The following is a 19,962-nucleotide window of genomic DNA, read 5'->3' as shown; positions in this document are numbered from 1 at the left end:
GCTCTCTCTCTCTGTTCAAAGTACTTTGAATTGTGGCTATTCCCAAGATAAGCATTACTGAAGTTGATCTTCCAGTTGATTAGAGAAGCGAGCAGATAAATGCAACCTGTAAATGCCAAATGCAATGAGACAGCCTGATACAAACATTTTACATTTTATTTGAAGAGTAAATTAAAAAGGGCACTGCAGACAAACTAGTGGTAACTGATCCATACAAAACCACAAAGGACTATTCAAAAGAGGTCTGCAGCTTACAAGGAGAGTGAAATTCTGTTTTATAACACCTCAAGAGAAAAAAAAACAAACCCAAAACCCAAAAAGTTAGCTTGAGTTCAAAAAGTGTAACTTTAAAGTATATAAAAAACTGGCAAATAAATAAAGTTAAAATGCAGATCTATTTCAAATAATAAAGGACAGACAGTTGGCAACTGCATTACATAGTTATCATTTTCAGACTTGCTTAAAAAGCCAGATAAACTCACAAATGTGATTTCCTTCTCTCTTACACATGTCCTTTTGAGAAGCACCCATTTCCAGTGTTAGGCATCAATTTGTTTCACAAATATATTATTTTTAATCAAAGAAGAGCATAAAAGGTGCTTTACCTGATATTAAGCTTGCTGGTACACATTTTGGCACAAAAGTCAATAGAATAAACGTGTTTGCAAATGGTTATCTGTGCCCTATTCAAGGTTACTGGTTGTCAGAAGCCTTGTGTGTGCAAGGAGGCCAGAGAAACAATCTTCTCTCTTTCCCCAACATATCTCCTATATCCCCAGCTCACTGCAATTATACAAAACAAAAATTAACAAATGCAACAGAAAACAAAAATAAATCCCAAACCCAACAGTCTTACCAATGGCAGTCCAAGTTTCACCTCTGGGAGGCATTTGAACATGCACATAGTTACAGACTCCTTTAATGGAAGCAACAAGAACAGGAGCTCATTGCTGATTTTTCACTCACTGAAATCTGTTAGTAGGAGCCTGTCTCCCTTTTGTAGCCTATGTGAAGAGCCCTATGTAATGATTTTTACCCTACTGAACATTGTATGCATCTCAATAAAAAATAGGTGGGAAGCTTGATGGAAAATACAAATTAACCTGTCAGTTATGGGTAGTGATACAATTAGTAGAGGCAACAGCTATGTTCTACTTGTTCAATCCAGGGAAGATCTTTAATCTGCCACACAACCAAGCAGAAGGTAGTAGGGAGGAAAACAATGCAGGCTCCCCATTCCATACTGCATTTTGTGACAAAGGGGGGAAAATGACATTATTTCTCCTCAAGCACTACAAATTCAACTCATTTAAGGAGTTAGCCACATTCAAAGATACAGAAAACTTCCAGCCTCTGGTAATTAATTAGTGACTTAAGCATGTCTAGTTGATTGGATAGGGCTGGGTGATAGGCTGGACTGGATGATCTTGGAGGTCTCTTCCAATCTGGTTGATTCTATGACTCTATACAAAGGTCTATCAGAGAGGCCATACAGACCTCAAGGCTTTCTTCATGGCATTCTGGCTGCATCCATGCTATGTATTAGACTCTGTGACAGTACCTGACCTGGCTGCTTGAACTCAACATTCCCTGATATAGAGGAAGGAAGGTGCAGCTCTACCTGCCTGATGAAGTTTAGCTGGAATGAAGTCACAATTTTGAAGGTGTTGCTTGGATCTGGTATGACAGCAAAATAATTCTTTTTTCAAGAACCATATTTAGCTTAATTATTCTTCATGAGTAGAGGCAGGATACTCTGTACTGTAAACTAGGCAGTAAGGAGGTGTCTAAGGCCAGGCTGCATGAGGCTGTGGGCAGCCTGCTCTAGGGTAGGGTGTCTCTGCCCACGGCAGGGGGGTTGGAACTAGATGACCCTTGTGGTCCCTTCCAACCCTGACTCACTCTATGATGTATTTTTTTGATGAGACACTGGAACAGGTTGCCCAGGGAGGTGGTGGAGGCCCCATCCTTGCAGCTTTTTAAGGCCAAGCTGGATGGGGCTCTGAGCAACATGATCTAGTGTGAAGTGTCCCTGTCTACGGCAGGGGCATTGGAACTGGATGGTCTTTGAGGTCCCTGCCAACCCTGACAGTTCTGTGATTTTAAATGCAGACAACTCACAATACATTTAGGATTTGTAGCTCAACTGAAAGCATGTTCTGAACAATGTGCTTTACCTTGGTTCAGTTACTTCAATTTTCATTGCCACAGGTATCAAGGTATAACCTCAGTACAATACCTTCGAGTCAAACAAAAGCAGGGATATATTTGAACTTTTTTTTGTTGCAAGAATGTTTGTTTTGAAGTGATGAACATCATTTGCAGTCCACGGAGCCACCTGAATTAGGAAAGGTCTGGGAGGTGCCACACGCCAGATTATTGCAGCAGAACTTGGTAAGAGGAATGTAAGTTTATTGCAGACTTTTTTTGAAGGGTAGAAAGATTCTTTAACAATGGAAGCAAAAGTCCAGAGTGAAGAAGGTTACAGAACAGTAATCCAAGGATTTTCTCTGGCTACTGTATTTAACACTTAGGGAGTTCTTTTCGTGTTGAGAAAAGACTGAGTGTATATAAAAACAGTAAGGTGGATTTGGTTTGGATCTTTTTTATAGTGGTGGAAAGATCTGGCTCATACTTTCAACATGTATAACCTAGAAGGAATAGCTGATAAATGTGCTTTTAAAAAGCACAGCTGCCTTTAACTGACAAAGGATTTAAATGGAGAAGCACATGCATCTCCTACCGCGCTCACCAAAGCTATGGGATTACCTACAAGCATTTGTAGTTCAAAAACCAGAGGACAGTTCCAGACAGCAGCAATTTGGGAGTGCCTTTTTCTCCAAGTCTTGCTTGCTTTTAGCAATGTGAGTCCTAGGTTGTACTGGTCACACTTACCAAAACCCACAGAAGGAGTTACTGAAGCATTCGATTCTGAGAGAATAGAGGAATAAAGAATTTAATCCACAGTTCTTTTACATTTTCACTTCGAGGCTTTGGCCAACTTTGAGGGATTTATTTGCTCATGTCTTTTTTTTTTTTAAGTATGGCTAACAGGTTCTGATTTAGAGGAACCAAATACAACCCGAGGCCTACAAATGGACTCGTCTCTTACAGCTACAATCTGAAACAGATGCAAAATAACAATGCGTGTAGCTAGCAATGCAATTAGTCACTTATGTCACAATCCCCTCCATAAACCATCTGACAATTAAGTTCTGCCTAGATGATGTCTGAGAAAATGGTAGTCTAAAACAGCTAATGGCATACAGCCTTCCTGAAAATGAAACAACTTAGAGTTACTATTCCAGTTAGAATTTTACGTCAAAGAGACACAACAGAGGCAGAAGGGTAATGTGAGGTTATTGGTGGAGGTAGGATTCCCCTGGGGAGAACAGTAAATATGTCTCTCAATCTTCCTGCTTTACAGATTAGTAGAGAAAAGCTGAAATACAGAAATTGCTTTTGCTTACTTGACAGAGAACCAAAGCCAAGGTGGTTTCTTGAGTCACAGCTGTGAAAAATCTAGGGAATCATAGAATCAAGCAGGTTGGAAGAGACCTCCAATATCATCCACTCCAACCTAGCACCCAGCCCTGTACAATCAACCAGACCATGGCACTAACTGCCTCAGCCACTCTTTTTCTGAACACCTCCAGGAACGGTGCCTCCACCACCTCTCTGGGCAGCCCATTCCAATGCCAATCACTCTCTCTGACAACAACTTCCTCCTCACATCCAGCCTATACTTCCTCCAGCACAACTTGAGACTCTGTCCCCTTCTTCTGTTGCTGGTTGCCTGTGGGAAGAGCCCTACCCCACCTGGCTACAGCCTCCCTGCAGGCAACTGCAGACAGCAATGAGCTCTGCCCTGAGCCTCCTCTGCTGCAGGCTGCACACCCCCACAGCTCCCTCAGCCTCTCCTAACAGGGCTGTGCTCCAGATCTCTCAACAGCTTTGTTGCCCTTCTCTGGACAGGTTCCAGTACCTCAACATCTCTCTTGAACTGAGAAGCTTAGAACTGGACACAGCACTCAAGATGTGGTTCACTTCTAGTTTTCAGCTCCTCCTCTACATGGTGCTTATTCTAGTGAACACAATGAATGTGGAAGTTAAGGAATGAATTTAAAAGTTAAGGAAAATGCTGGAGCTACCAGGCAGAAGTTGCTTACTTTCCAATGTGACAGTGTTTCCTTCTTCCTTGGTCTGAAGGCAAAGCTGGGTGCTAATAAGGCACTGACATGCAACACTGAGAAGTCTGTAACAGCTTGAAATCGTGGGTGCACTGCCAATCTCAGGAAAGAAACTGTGTCAATACTTGAAAGCCTCTGCAGAATGAATGAGTGGAATTTTTAGTGTGGAAAAGAGAAGACTTGGAGGGGATTTGATAAATGCTTATAAATATCTGGGGGCTGGCCAGGATGGGGGGACAGGCTCTGCTCACTGCTCCCTGGGGTGGGACAAGGAGCAATGGGTGTAAGTTGCAGCAAAAGCAGTTCCAGCTCAACACAAGGGGGAATCATAGAATCATAGAATCAACCAGGTTGGAAGAGACCTCCAAGATCATCCAGTCCAACCTAGCACCCAGCCCTAGCCAGTCAACCAGACCATGGCACTAAGTGCCTCATCCAGGCTTTTCTTGAAGACCCCCAGGGACGGTGCCTCCACCACCTCCCTGGGCAGCCCATTCCAATGCCAATCACTCTCTCTGGGAAGAACTTCTTCCTAACATCCAGCCTATACCTACCCTGGCACAACTTGAGACTGTGTCCTCTTGTCCTATTGCTGGTTGCCTGGCAGAAGAGGCCAACCCCTCCTGGCTACAATGCCCCTTCAGGTAGTTGTAGACAGTAATAAGATCACCCCTGAGCCTCCTCTTCTCCAGGCTAAACAGGCACAGCTCCCTCAGCCTCTCCGAATAGGATTTGTGCTCCAGGCCCCTCACCAGCTTTGTTGCCCTTCTCTGGACACCTTCCAGCACCTCAACATCCTTCTTGAATTGAGGGGCCCAGAACTGGACACAGTACTCAAGGTGTGGCCTGACCAGTGCTGAGTACAGGGGCAGAATAACCTCCCTTGTCCTACTGGCCACACTGCTCCTGATGCAGGCCAGGATGCCATTGGCTCTCTTGGCCACCTGGGCACACTGCTGGCTCATCTTCAGCTTACTCTCTATCAGTACCCCCAGGTCCCTTTCCTCCTGGCTGCTCTCAGCCACTCAGTCCCCAGCCTATAGCGCTGCTTGGGGTTGTTGTGGCCAAAGTGCAGAACCCTGCACTTGGTGGAAGGGTCCCAGAGCCCTGGCACAGGCTGCCCAGAGAGGCTGTGGAGTCACCTTCTCTGGAGCCTTTCAAGGCCTGTCTGGATGTGCTCCTGTGTGATCTGTGTTATATAGGATTGTCCTGCTCTGGCAGGGGGGTTGGACTTGTTTATCTCCTTGGGTCCCTTCCAACCCCTAGCATCCTGTGATCCTGTGAGTGAAAGGATTCTCCTGTTTCAATGTGGAGCTTTCACATTTTTAATCTATTCCTTTTCCTCTGTTAGTGTTTTCAGAAGGCAGTCTATCCTGGTACAAGATTACAAAGAATACTCTTCACTGAAGTCATCCTTAAAGACTCTGTCCTAAGGTCAAGGACTTTTCCTTTCAAATTGCTAAACTGTTTGAGGACTGCACTTTTTAAACAGTGTCTCTGCAGAAGGAAACTGGAAGAAAACATTTTTAATGAGTTCATAAAGCTCATGGTTGTTTGGAACCAGGGATATTAGACTTGCCCTTTAATCTCTAATTACTAATAAATGTACTGTATTTCTGAAAGTGAAGGGCTGAATGAGTATGATTCTAGGAAGAAAAACAAAACATAGCACTGTTTGGTAGCAAGGGTGTTTCTTCTTGATGTATTTTCCCCCCTCTATATATCACAACTTACCTAGCAAGTGCTTTAGGAGAAAAAAATAAGCTGGTGAATTCATCTTTTACTAGCAAACTATTTTATGCTCAGGCATAAAAACGTTAGAAAACCAAGTGTGCTGGCATCACAAACATTTGTGTCACCTACAAACAGATTAGCTCTCTCAATTAGCTCCTCTTTATCCCACAATTATTGGTGTTATCATTGTTACTGACAATTGGCCATTTTTCAGAAGTATGCTCTAGAATATGTGATACTGTGAATATCAGGTCTGATGATGCTGTTTATATGCTTACTCATCCTGTCAAATAACGCAAAGGCAGACATAGAATCACAGAATCAGTCAGGGTTGGAAGGGACCACAAGGATCGTCCAGTTCCAACCCCTCTGCCATGGGCAGGGACACCCTACCCTGGAGCAGGCTGCACACAGCCTCATCCATTTTTAAATGCTACTCTGTGACCTTAGGAATTTTTTGTTGTTGGGGGTGTTGGTTTTGGTTTTTTTTTATTTGGTTGGTTGTTTTTAGTTTGTTGTTGTTTGGGGTGGGGGTGTGTTAAAAAAAAATCTGTCCAGTGGGTGCAGAACAGTTATGAGATGACAAATATATAACCTCATAGTTCTAGTCATATGCTTGCAGGATTTGAGAAAGCCTAACAGGTTGTCAAAGATAGGGATGAAAACAATATTTAAGTATGAATAACCCAAAGTTTCCTTCAGCAGTTTTCTGTTTCTCACCAATGGCATTAGGCTGACCTTACAGACTGCAGCTCTTACTGCTAGCCTGCTGGTGATGCATGTTCCAATAACAACTCCTAATAAAAACACCAGGCAACTCTGCAAAGAAGGCAGGTGTTTGTTAAGAAGGGGTGACTGCTGCTGAGCTTTAAACTCTTAGTGCTATAAGTCTATTAGCAACAACAAAAATCCCACCCTGCTCCTAGGCTTACCCTCCTACCTCCATCAGGTGTGCCAGACTGTCTGCCTCTGCAGAGGTTCACTAGCAAACAGGATGTGATCTGGCATGGCAACACACACACTCCCTTAAGTGACTGCAGTGTCCACCTATCATCACAGCTGCCATCTGAATGGGAAGAGCAGACACTACCACTGCACACAGGTAACTCCTGGGCTGAGAGGGGTTGGGCACAAAGGAGGCAAACGAAGGGCCATCATTTGAGCCTTGTTATTTCTGGAGTGAGCAAAGGGATTTTTGAGCCCAGGCAACTCAGCACTCCTAGTCAGAGAGCAAGAGGCTGTCCTGAGGCAAAGAGAGGACATTCATGCCATCTCTTTGCTCACTTCCAATTAAGGAACCTCTCTGAAGAGCCTGTGCCCTGTCCTCATGGCACAGACTGTAGCTGCTAAAATAAAAAACAGTTCATTGGCTTAATCAAGAGCTAATGAAAATGTGCAATTTCAAAGTGAACATCTTGGTGTGATGCTGGCTCTACAAGATCACAGCTTGCTGAAGGAAGGTTTATTTGCAGACAAGACACTGCTATTTTACTTTCTACAAAACTGAAATGCTTAGGAATTCACATGATTTCACTGATGAGTGAACTCTAAAGCTAACATGTAATAATTTCTACTGGAAACAAACTAAGGATACCTTCCTAAACCAATCTTCCTTAAAATGATTAAGTGCAACTGATAAGAACAATCTGCTGAATTTCATCTCATGTAACAGGCTGAGGTGTTCCCACCTGATCCTTAACAGTATTAAGAGTTTCCCTCAACAGTGTAAATAGCTCAGGATTCCCTCAGCATCGCCTTGACTGGGAGAGTGCCAATGTAAGAACCTACCTGAAACACTATACTTAGAAAAGAGACTTGAGTCTTCAGTACTTTTAACTTCTCTAGGATAGACACAGTACTTGAGCCAAACGGCTGGTATCTGGCTAACTTGCAAACAATGTAGAACTAAGTCATCAGGAGCCCACAGAATGCAGATATGGCAGCTTTGGTTCTGGAATATCACACCTCTCTTAAAGTTTCACTGTAGGGCAGGTTTGTTTGTGAACTCCTTTGTGACAAGTTAAAAAAAAAACCCCAAAACAACCCAACAAAAGCTGTATCTAGAGATAAGGATTCTACTTCCTAAACTGCATAACTGCAGTCATTTCAAGCGAGACATGATGAACAAGTTCTGCTACAAGCTGATAATGATAAGAAGACAGTTTAAACAATTGAAGAGACATACACTTGTGTTTAAGTCTGCTCCACACCTATAACTGCATCCTGACATTCTTCCAAAGAGTTACTATGTTTGGACTTAGACCTACATCAGGACTGACAGTAAATTTTCTTGCTGATGTAGAAATTCCATGTTTTAAGAAACCTCCTAAAGAGAAGCATGATACGGATTTAAAAAGTTAACTACTTCAGAATAAAATACAAGTACAATTTATATCTTCACACAAGAGTCAGGATGGTGATTGGGTGATTTAAGACAAGTAAAACCACATTTATTTTATAAAATGATTTCTGTGCTGTCAAGAGGGAATATAGCAACAAAACTTTTTATCCCTTTCACAGAAGAAGAGTATTAACTCTCTGGAGAAGCAATGGATGCTGACAAAGGAGAAAACATTACCCTTACTTGCAGACTTCAGTGATGCACACGTAAGGATCTGCAGCTGGACTTTTCCAAATGGTTGTGGAACACTCCTTAAACCTTAGCACACTTGAATTTGTATTAGCACACTAGCAAATTAAGGCACAAGCTTCACGTATGACTTAAAAGCATACAAACTAAAACCAACGTTTCCTGTTGCTCTTGAAAAATCTCTTTGGGCTAACTTGGAACTACAGAACTAAAGAGATATAACCAATGTGCTTACAAGTGAGTGTAAATTTATGCTATGGGTATGTATATGCTTCCTTGGCTCCAAGAAAAAAAATCACTTGAGAAACACAAGAAGCACTCACTATTTGTTACATCTGGACGCTGACAGTTCCACCTCAAAATGCAGGGGATGTGTTCCAGCATAATCGTTCACTAGTTTATTTGGGCACTAACTCCAAAGCAACAGGCAAACTCTTCCAGGTAACATATATCTTAATCACATATAGCCCTTAAACATTAACACTCAATACTACTATACATACACTTTAGAGAGGAAAAATGTTATGAACAATGGAAGTTACCTTAACAGAAACAAAAATGCAACGCAGCCAACGACTTCGTTACATCTTAATCGCACTGTAACAATAAAATATAGGGATAATTAACATTCCAGATGCTTATAGTCCCTCTTTCTTGCATTCACAGTAACTGGCAATCCCCAATCTGAAAAGAAGTAGTCAATACTTAGAAAAATGTAACTCTGGAACTCAGACCAGAATATTGTAACTTATTGCTATTTCTGTGCAGGGCCCTAGGAAATAATTCCAGCTACAAAGAGGCGTCAGAGTAAGAAATGGTACATTTCCTCCTTCCCCTATCTAGTAAGTTTTTACACTTTCTGGCAGGTTTTGTTCCTGGTGACATTTCATAGAATCATAGAATCAACCAGGTTGGAAGAGACCTCCAAGGTCACCCAGTCCAACCTAGCACCCAGCCCTATCCAATCAACTAGACCATGGCACTAAGTGCCTCATCCAGTAAACTCAGTTGTTCCCAGTCTTTTGAAATCTGATTCCAATGACTTGAAAAAGTTAGCAGGTTAGTATTTCTACTTTGCCTCTGTCAGAGGCTTTACACATACTTCCATATTTTGATTTCATTAATAATTTCCTTACGCCATACAGAAGTAGTATTTCCTTTGGACACTATGCGTGGAACATATATTTGCTTAGCAGAAACCTTTGTACTGCTTCGGCTGCATTCTGAGACTTAATACTAATTCAAGTTGAAAAACAAAACCAGGATCAACCCCAAACCTATCCATTCACATTCTTTAAGTCTTCTAAGATCAATGATACTTGTTATGATTAGTAAACCTCCTGCTGCTGGTGTACTGGTTTTACATATTCTTTGGCAGGCAGATGATTTCCATCTGTAGTCAATAGTCCAAACTGATCATTAACAAACACAGGTCATCGTAAAGGAGACTGAACTCTGATGGCTTTGTGAAGGAAGATGTGCATTAAGTAAATCACGTTGCATGCAATGGGAAGAAATGCACAAGTAACGCAGTTTTCTGCCAAAGAAAATTCTGGATTTCACTGCTCAGAAAGTACATTTGCATGTGCTACTCTAAGGCACCAGCCCAGCAGTGGCTTGCACCTTGCTGCTCTGCAGTTGGGTGCACCTTGCTGCTCCAGCCTGGAGCCACAGGGAATGATAGAGTCATTTTGGTTGGAAAAGCCCTTTAAGATCATCAAGTCCAACCATCAACCCAAGATCAGCACGCCCACCAAAATACGTCTGCAAGTGCCACATGCCTGCATGGGTTTTCAACACCTCCAGGGAGACATCTCTTCGCTCTTGCCCTTGGGAGCGTGGCCGTGCATCAGTGCTGCATTGGATGGGCATCAAGAAAGGCATCTTTCAGCCTGCCTTGAAGTGAGCTAAGAAAGACTCAGGGATTCAAATGAGAAATTTGCATCCATTTAATTAGGCAAAACCCAATGTTGTGGGTGCAGGTCTTCTCTCCCTTGTATCAAGTGATGGAATGAGAGGAAATGGCCTCAAGTTGCACCAGGGGAGGTTCAGGTTAGATATTAGGTAGAAGTTATTTTCTGAAAGAGTGGTCAGGCACTGGAACAGGCTGCCCAGGGAGGTGGCTGGATCCCCATCCCTGGACGTGTTCAAATGATGCATGGGTGTGGTGCTGGGTGTCATGGCTTAGTGGCAGCGACTTAGCAGTCAGAGTGGGACTGCAAGGTGACAGCAAGCAGTTGGACTTGATGATCTCAAAGGTCTCCTCCAACCTCAACAGTTCTATGATTCATCCATAAAGCATCCCTCAAAAATATCAGTTACAAAAAGAATGTAAAAAATATAAAAGTTTCTAGGTGAAATACTTGCTAAAACTGTCTTAGTTTTTAAGGCCAACATGTATGACAGTCACCATATTAAGAGTGCTGCTGGTGTTGACATGTAAGACAGGAACAGCAGAGTGAGAATGGAGCTTGAAGTAGAAAACCTCTGAAAAAATGTCTCTAGCACCTACTTGCTGTAAAACAGATAGAAGCCACATTCCCTTAAACCTACAGTATGTGCTTTTCTATTTACAGTAGCCTAAATGACAATATTACTGTGACTGGATATATAGCATAGTATGTGTCTTTTAATGCAGGTGTAGACATCATCCAAGACAGTACACATGGATATAAAAACCCCAGTTAACTTCAGAGTAGCCCTGGAAGAGTATTTCAAATAATGCTGTGTAAATGCATAGTGTTCGAGGGGGGAAAAGAATTACTTCACTGGAAAGCGAAAGTCCCACACACGGCGTTTGGCACTTGTCTGTCACTATGTCACTTTCTTTTTGATTGAAGATAGCTCTCTCTGAATCTCACTGAACTTTGGCCGGTTCTCTGGCTTGTAGTCCCAGCACCTCTGCATTATTTTATAGATTTCTTCTGGACATTTCTGTGGTGCTGACATTCGGTAGCCTGGTGCAAAAGGAAAAAGAGGCGTTGAAAATTAAGACATAGGAACGCATCTAAAAAGAAATGATCCCAGTTCAAGATTGTCCTGTTGAAGAAAAAAGATCTTCAGGGTAATATGAGGAAAGTCACAGAATCAAGCAGGTTGGAAGAGACCTCCAAGCTCATCCAGCCCAACCTAGCACCCAGCCCTAGCCAGTCAACCAGACCATGGCACTAAGTGCCTCATCCAGACTTTGCTTCAACTCCTCCAGGGATGGTGACTCCACCACCTCCCTGGGCAGCCCATTCCAATGCCAATCACTCTCTCTGACAACAACTTCCTCCTAACATCCAGCCTAGACCTGCCCTGGCACAACTTGAGACTCTGTCCCCTTCTTCTGTCCCTGGGTGCCTGGCAGTAGAGCCCAACCCCACCTGGCTACAGCCTCCCTTCAGGGAGTTGTAGACAGCAAAGAGCTCTGTCCTGAGCCTCCTCTTCTGCAGGCTGCACACCCCCAGCTCCCTCAGCCTCTCCTCACAGGGCTGTGCTCCAGACCCCTCACCAGCCTTGCTGCCCATCTCTGGACACCTTCCAGCACCTCAACACCTCTCTTGAATTGAGGAGCCCAGAACTGGACACAGCACTCAAGGTGTGGCCTAACCAGTGTTGAGTATAGGGGCAGAAGAACCTCCCTTGTCCTACTGGCCACACTGTTCCTGATCCAGGCCAGGATGCCACTGGCTCTCTTGGCCACCTGGGCACACTGCTGGCTCACATATGAACACATCTAAAAAGAAATGATCCAAGTTCAAGATTGTCCTGTTTAAAAAAAAAATGATCTTCAGGGTAATACAAGGGAGGTCTTCATTGTACAACCTAAAAAGGATAGATAATGATTAAATTTATCAAGGTTTGGATACTGTTTGCATTTAAGTTTGGCTTGGTAAATTGTCAGGATGCTTCTCACACCTAAGGACTGAAACTTCCATAGATTTCCTTTATCTTAGGAAATAAGCACCATTTTCCTGCCTCTGGTTTTCCTTGGGTTTTATTTTCCCCATCATCTTACCTCTCTTACTCTCTGGTTTTATAGGTAGGTGTTCTAGGATTGGATAAGGCACTTAATGCCATGCTCTAGTTGACTGGACAGGGCTGGGTGCCCAGGTGACCAAGAGAGCCAATGGCATCCTGGCCTGCATCAGGAGCAGTGTGGCCAGCAGGACAAGGGAGGTTATTCTGCCCCTGTACTCAACACTGGTTAGGCCACACCTTGAGTGCTGTGTCCAGTTCTGGGTTCCTCAATTCAAGAGAGATTCTGAGGTGCTGGAAGGTGTCCAGAGCAGGGCAGCAAGGCTGGTGAGGGACCTGGAGCACAGCCCTGTGAGGAGAGGCTGAGGGAGCTGGAGGTGTGCAGCCTGCAGCAGAGGAGGCTCAGGGCAGAGCTCATTGCTGTCTACAATTCCCTGAAGGGAGGCTGTAGCCAGCTGGGGTTGGGCTCTGCTGCCAGGCAACCAGCAAAAGAAGAAGGGGACACAGTCTCAAGTTGTGCCAGGGGAGGTCTAGGCTGGATGTTGGGAGGAAGTTGTTGTCAGAGAGAGTGATTGGCATTGGAATGGGCTGCCCAGGGAGGTGGTGGAGGCACCAGCCCTGGAGGTGTTCAAGCAAAGCCTGGATGAGGCACTTAGTGCCATGGTCTGGTTGATTGGCTAGGGCTGGGTGCTAGGTTGGACTGGACGATCTTGGAGGTCTCTTCCAACCTGTTGATTCTACAATCCCATGGAATTCCTTTCTTCTTCACCCACCCTGGGAGTTTGAATGGGAGAAGAAGGCATGAAAATTGCCTTCCCCACCCTACCCTGCAGGTTTAAGGTGGGGGAACAGCAGAATGAGCTTTCCTACACATGGGCTGACCCATGTGGAAGCCCACGCTGGAGCCGGGCTGCTGGTTGGCTGGGTTTTGTGCCCAACATAAAATGGGCCTTAAATGCCCTTAAAGTTAATTGATTCTTTGCAGTTATTTAAAACGGAAATTATCCTGACTTAAAGTAACCATCCAAGTGATCAGTTTCACTCACAGTTCTTACTATTTGAGTAATTGAGATGGATAAGACTGGAAGAAAATGTGGAGTGTCTTAGCTAACTATCCTGAGAGAAGAATCACAGAATCAACCAGGCTGTAAGAGACCCCCAAGCCCATCCAGTCCAATCTAGTACCCAGCCCTGTCCAGTCAACCAGACCATGTCACCAAGTGCCTCATCCAGTCCACTCAGCCCTGTCCAATCAACCAGACCATGGCACTAAGTGCCCCATACAGGCTTTTCCTAAACACCTCCAGACACAGTGACTCCCACCACCTCCCTGGGCAGCCCATTCCAATACCAATCACTCTCTCTGACAACAACTTCATCCTAACATCCAGCCTAGACCTCTCCCAGCACAACTTGAGACTGTGTCCCCTTCTTCTGGTGCTGCTTGCCTGAGAGAAGAGACCAACCCTCACTTGGCTACAGCCTTCCTTCAGGTACTTGTAGACAGCAATGAGGTCTGCCCTGAGCCTCCTGTTCTCCAGGCTGCACACCCCCAGCTCCCTCAGCCTCTCCTCACAGGGCTGTGCTCCAGGCCTCTCACCAGCTTCATCACTCTTCTCTGGACAAGTTCCATTCTCTCAACATCTCTCTTGTATTGAGGAGCCCAGAACTAGACACAGTACCACCCTCAGCACAACTTGAGACTGTGTCCCTCTGTTCTGTTGCTGGATGCCTGGGAGAAGAGACCAACCTCCACCTGGCTACAGCCTCCCTTCAGGTAGCTGTAGACAGCAAAGAGCTACTACATACTGAAATCCAAGAAAACAGCCTGGGAGATAAATGAAAATTCCATTGAATAAAAGTAAAAAATAACTACTGATGGTATAGAGAGCTGAGTAAGTATAGATAGCTGAAAAAGCATAAATATACTTCTAGATCTTTACATTTTATCAAGATATTATTGTTCTCACTGGATTAAACCAGAATCTCAGTACTTAGAATAATTTTTACAACCAGTCCTCTGCTCTGGAAAATACTGGGGGGTTTTTAGGCCTTTTAAGGATAAATTTTGATGGTTATCTTCAGTGGTTATAACAAACACTTCCAACCTCTGTAAGTCAGAAAACTGTTTCTGGGGTGTGTAAAATGTTTTATCAGTTTTACCACCTTAAAACCTATTAACGTATGACACAGGAGCAGCATATAAAGGAACAGAAGTTCTGAAATGCCACTTAAGATGATGAAAACAAATCAAAGTGCTGAAATCTTGCTCACAGTTGTTTGCTGATTTAAATAAAAGCTTTCTGGTTAGCTTGTAAAAGAGAACTTCTCTTTCTGTGCTAAACCAACTGACCGTCCTCTGGTGTAATTAATCTATTTTTGTCTGAAGTGCTTTAATGGAGAACATGGAATGATACAGATTTTTTTTTTTCTTCTGGCCATTTAAAGTATTTGTATCTGCATTAGCATAATGTTAAATAATTCATGCAGGTCAGGCTTATGCTTTGCACAGCCTTTAATCCCTCCTCTCCATCTCACCTCTTAGTTCTACGGCATCACAATTCTGCATGCCTTCTGTCTCAAGTGACTCATCAGAACACTCCTTCTCCCCAGAAAGCCTGTTTATCACACTACTCACAGAACCACAGAATCAACCAGGTTGGAAAAGACCTCCAAGATCATCCAGTCCAACCTAGCACCTAACACCTTCTAACAAACTAAACCATGGCACTAAGTGTCTCATCCAGCTTCCTTTTAAACACGTCTAGGGATGGTGACACCACCACTTCCCTGGGCAGCCCATTCCAATGCCAACGACTCCTGCTGTGAAGAACTTCTTCCCAATATCCAGCCTGAAGCTGCCCTGGCATAGGTTGAGGCTGCATCCCCTTGTTCTGTCACTAGGTGACTCAGAAAAGAGACCAACCTCACCTGGCTACAACCTCATTTCAGGCAGTTGTAGAGAGCAATGAGGTTTGCCCTGATCTTTCTCTTCTCCAGGCTGCACTCCTCCCAGAAAGCCAGATTTAGTATCAAAAATCTCATCATACTTTTGCTAAAGTTGCTAAAGTTACTTCTTAGATAATTTGTGGTGTTTTACTACATTCCTCAAGATCCATGTATTTCTTTCATTCACCATGGATAAATACATACCTTTCTCAACTTGTTCTCTTGCTTGTTGGTTGGTCATTCCAGGGTATGGACATACTCCTAAACTGAAGGTCTCCCATAAGAGGATTCCAAAGCTCCATACATCACTCTCAGATGTGTACCTCCCTAACAAAAGAAGAGAAAGCCCTCAGCTTAATGGACAATTAATGTTTCAGACAATTATGGCCCAAGATGTTCTGTAAAATGATACATAGAAAAGTTTTAAACAGCTACTAAAATTTTTCAGATCTTTCAAATGATAAACAAATCATCTTAAGGTAATTACCTGGGAAGAATTTAAGTTCTACAGTTTGACAGCACATGCCACATCAGTTATTTTTAATGAAAGTTAAGAACTAATGTGCAAAAGGATTTTATATCCTTGCAATATAGAAGAATAGAATAATGTTAGTTTCCACCACCCCCCTTTGTTTATAATCACTTTCAGTGCAAAAGATGCTTTGAAAGACATTACCTTTCCCATTTCCCTAATATAGCATGGCAAAGACTACTCTGAGAGGAGCTACCACCAGCATAGTTTGCAACTGCAAAGAGGAGTTTGTTTGTCATGGAGAAACTGTTTTCTGAAAGTGAAAGCACAGTTACTCCAGTTTGTTCAGTTTGGACCCTGAAGAACTGATGCACCCAATCAGTTAAAGACAAAAATCTGGCCTGCTGGTTCCATTTATCTTCGACTGTGCTTCAGAGATAGCAAAAGATAAAACTGACATATAACTGACTTCCAAATCTCTACGTGGAATGAAAGCTTATGGAAGAAGGAGAAATCTCGAGGTAGATGCTTCTGGTGTCTGTGGCAGATTCACGTGAAGAAGGACAGATTCACATCAGAAAGCTAAGGCTTCTAGTCCTTTGCAGGAAGGTTGGTTGAAAAAGTTACCTTAAAAATACATTTTCAACATTGCTTTCAACATTTCTCACTACTGTTTTCCTTTGCTCCAAATTATTACATTGCACTGATGTGTCTCTATCCTTTAAAATACACACATGCTTGCAAATCACAGAATTACCTCAACTGGACCTTTAAGATAATTGAGTCCAATCATAATATAGCTCCATGAAGTCTCATGATAAACCACATCTACGTAGCTCTGAAACACCTCCAGGGAGAGGGATTCAACCACTCCCTTGGGAAGCCTCCTTCAGTGTTAGGTAACACTTTCAGTGAAGATGTTCCTTCTAATACAGGATATAAACCTCCCCTGGTGAAACTAGAGGCCATATCCTCTTGACCTATCACTTCTTATGCACGATGTTCATCTCTGACCATTAAACAAACCCAATAGAAGGTATCTGTTCATACAATGTATTTGTTCACTAGAGGCCATATCCTCTTGACCTATCACTTCTTATGCATGATGTTCATCTCTGACCATTAAACAAACCTAATAGAAGGTATCTGTTCATACAATGTATTTGTTCACTAGAGGCCATATCCTCTTGACTTATCACTTCTTATGTATGATGTTCATCTCTGACCATTAAACAAACCCAATAGAAGGTTATCTGTTCATACAATGTATTTGTTCACTAGAGGCCATATCCTCTTGACTTATCACTTCTTACGTATGATGTTCATCTCTGACCATTAAACAAACCCAATAGAAGGTTATCTGTTCATACAATGTATTTGTTCACTAGAGGCCATATCCTCTTGACCTATCACTTCTTATGCATGATGTTCATCTCTGACCATTAAACAAACCCAATAGAAGGTATCTGTTCATACAATGTATTTGTTCACTAGAGGCCATATCCTCTTGACCTATCACTTCTTATGCATGATGTCCATCTCTGGTCATTAAACTAACCAAATACAGGGTATTTGTTCATACAATGTATTTGTTCACTAGAGGCCATATCCTCTTGACCTATCACTTCTTATGCATGATGTTCATCTCTGGTCATTAAACAAACCTAATAGAAGGTATTTGTTCATACAATGTATTTGTTCACTAGAGGCCATATCCTCTTGACCTATCACTTCTTATGTATGATGTTCATCTCTGATCACTAAACAAACCTAATTCAGTCACTTCTGACTAGAAACAGGAGGAAAATATATATGTTAATTGCTGGTGATCTAACAACTGTTGTGTCACCAGAGAGTTCAGCTCCAGCTGCACTACATTAGATTGTGTGCCTCATAAATAGCAATTACAGACATCCACTATGGTCTTTAAAGTAAGATCAGTTCTCCTGCCTCTGTGTCAACTCTCCAGAGTCTGGCACCCAGTAATTTAACAGTTTTCAGACAACTGATGTCACAATGAGTTCAGTTACTGAAACCACTGCATAATAGCAATTTTTATGTTATTGCCTTATTATTTCTGAAATTAAAACAGTACTTTACACACAAATCCAGACCGAGACATTAAACACTGTGGATTTGAACTGCCCACTACAAACGCGCATTTATACTCAGCACTGCCTGCAGTGTGGCCCGAGATGGTCCTTGTGTTATGTTATTTATTTGTCTTAAAAAGATTGAGGCTCATCCTTACCATAGTTGAGAGCTTCTGGGGCAGTCCACTTGATAGGAATCTGCTTCAGGCCAGACGATGAGTACACACCATCATCCTCTTGCCGGGACATTCCAAAATCGCTTATTTTCAGAATGTTGCTTTCACTTACCAAGCAATTCCTTGCAGCCAAGTCTCTAAGTTAGAACAAGAAATAAAGCCCCAGATTTTCACACACTGCAAATCAACCTGAAGCCATTTAAAAGAACCGAGTCGAGATGATGTCACCAAAAAACACATCTAAGAAAGAGTAAAAATACTGCGCGGTTGTGGAAAACAGGACCGAGTTGGTGAGATGTGGAGGGGGAAGGTGCTGGAGATACTGGAGGTGCTTCAGATGTCACAGTAGAGGTTCTTCTGTAGCCCTGGGAATGACCTACACTGAAGCAGTTTGTGAAAAACTACATGCTGGGAAGGACCCATGTTGCAGCAGAGGAATAGAGGAGGAAGGAGCAGCAGAATCACAGAATGGTCTAGTTTGGGACCTCAAGGGTCATCCAGCTCCAACCCCCCGCCGAAGGCAGGGACAACTCCCATCAGAGCAGGTTGCTCAAGGCCTCATCCAACCTGGCCTTAAACACTTCCAGGGAGGAAGCAGCCACAACCTCCATGGGCAACCTGTGCCACTGTCTCACCACCTGCACTGTAAAGAACTTCTTCCTAACATCTACTCTAAATCTTCCCTCTTCCAGTTCAAACCCATTCCTCCTTATCCTGTCATTACAAGACCTTGTCAACAGTCCCTCCCCAGCCTTCCTGTAGGCCCCCTTCAGATACTGGAAGGCCACTGTAAGGTCTCCTCGAATCCTTCTCTTCTCCAGGCTGCAGAGCCCCAACTCTTGTAGCCTGTCCTCGAAGCAGAAGTGCTCCAGCCCTCTGATCATCTTCGTGGCCCTAGCAGGGAGGAGCTGAGATGAACTAAGCACAACATCCATTCTGCACTCCCCCACACCCCTTGTGGGAAGGGGGGTGAAGGAGTTGGGAATGATGGAGTGATGGTGAGCTTTAGAAAAAGGCAAGGGTGAGGGGAGGTTATTTCAGTTTCTGCTTTTATTTCTACCATTCACCTTTAATTGGCTGCAAATTAAGTTCCTGTTTTCAGAGTTGGCAGGTGATTCAAGACAGCCAGCATGGCTTCACCAGGGGCAAATCCTGCCTGACTAGTCTAGAGGCTTTCTACAGTAGTTGCCAGGGTCCTGCTTTCTACCCTTTTCAGCAGTGGATGTAATGGCTCCTTTCTTCTAGTCCCCAGGGACTCCACCTGGCAGCCAGGACCTTTCAGTTATCGTGGAGAGGGGCCTGGCAACTACACTCCCTCAGGACTCTGGGAAGCAATTTGTCAAGTCTCATGGATATCTATATCTCGAGGTTCCTCAGATGATCACACACTTTGTCTATGCTTACAGTGGGAGGCACTTTCTCTCCCTGGTCACCATCCTGTGGGCCACCAGCATGAAAGCCATGAGAGGAGGAGCTGCCAGTGAGGTCTGAGGCAGAAAAGTTGTTGAGAATCTCTGCCTTCTGCTCATCTGTTGATACAAGTCCCCAACTATGTTAGTGACATTCCATTACTCTCTCTAGAGCACTTTGCAATTTTCAGATGAAGGACTTACAGATTTCACAAGAAGAGCTCAGTAGGAAAACAAAAAAATAAAGAAACCAAACCCAAATAATTGCATTGAGTAGTTGAACACTAGCAAAAACCTATCTTCTAGCAGGCCCAGCTGGCTCTAAGCAATACACATGGAATAACCGAAGATTAGTTGGTAAATTATAGAATCAGTCAGGGTTGGAA

General features: G+C 43.4%; 1 protein-coding gene across 1 annotated transcript in view; it reads right to left on the bottom strand.

The window, feature by feature from the left end:
* Positions 1-8,349: 8,349 nt before the first annotated feature.
* The window catches only part of FER (FER tyrosine kinase), a 162,433-nt gene continuing 150,820 nt past the window's right edge, over positions 8,350-19,962 (bottom strand). Inside the window, exons 18-20 of the mRNA XM_064139965.1 lie at positions 18,150-18,304; positions 15,631-15,753; positions 8,350-11,471 (exon numbers count right to left, since the gene is read on the bottom strand). Coding sequence (XP_063996035.1) covers positions 11,329-11,471; positions 15,631-15,753; positions 18,150-18,304 — 421 coding nt within the window. The 3' untranslated portion in view covers positions 8,350-11,328. The remainder of the gene's footprint in view (positions 11,472-15,630; positions 15,754-18,149; positions 18,305-19,962) is intronic.

This window comes from Pogoniulus pusillus, chromosome Z (genome assembly GCF_015220805.1).
Source record: "Pogoniulus pusillus isolate bPogPus1 chromosome Z, bPogPus1.pri, whole genome shotgun sequence".
Taxonomy (NCBI): Eukaryota; Metazoa; Chordata; class Aves; order Piciformes; family Lybiidae; genus Pogoniulus; species Pogoniulus pusillus.
Note: the sequence above shows the minus strand (reverse complement) of the source record. Positions and strands in the feature narration are given on the sequence as shown.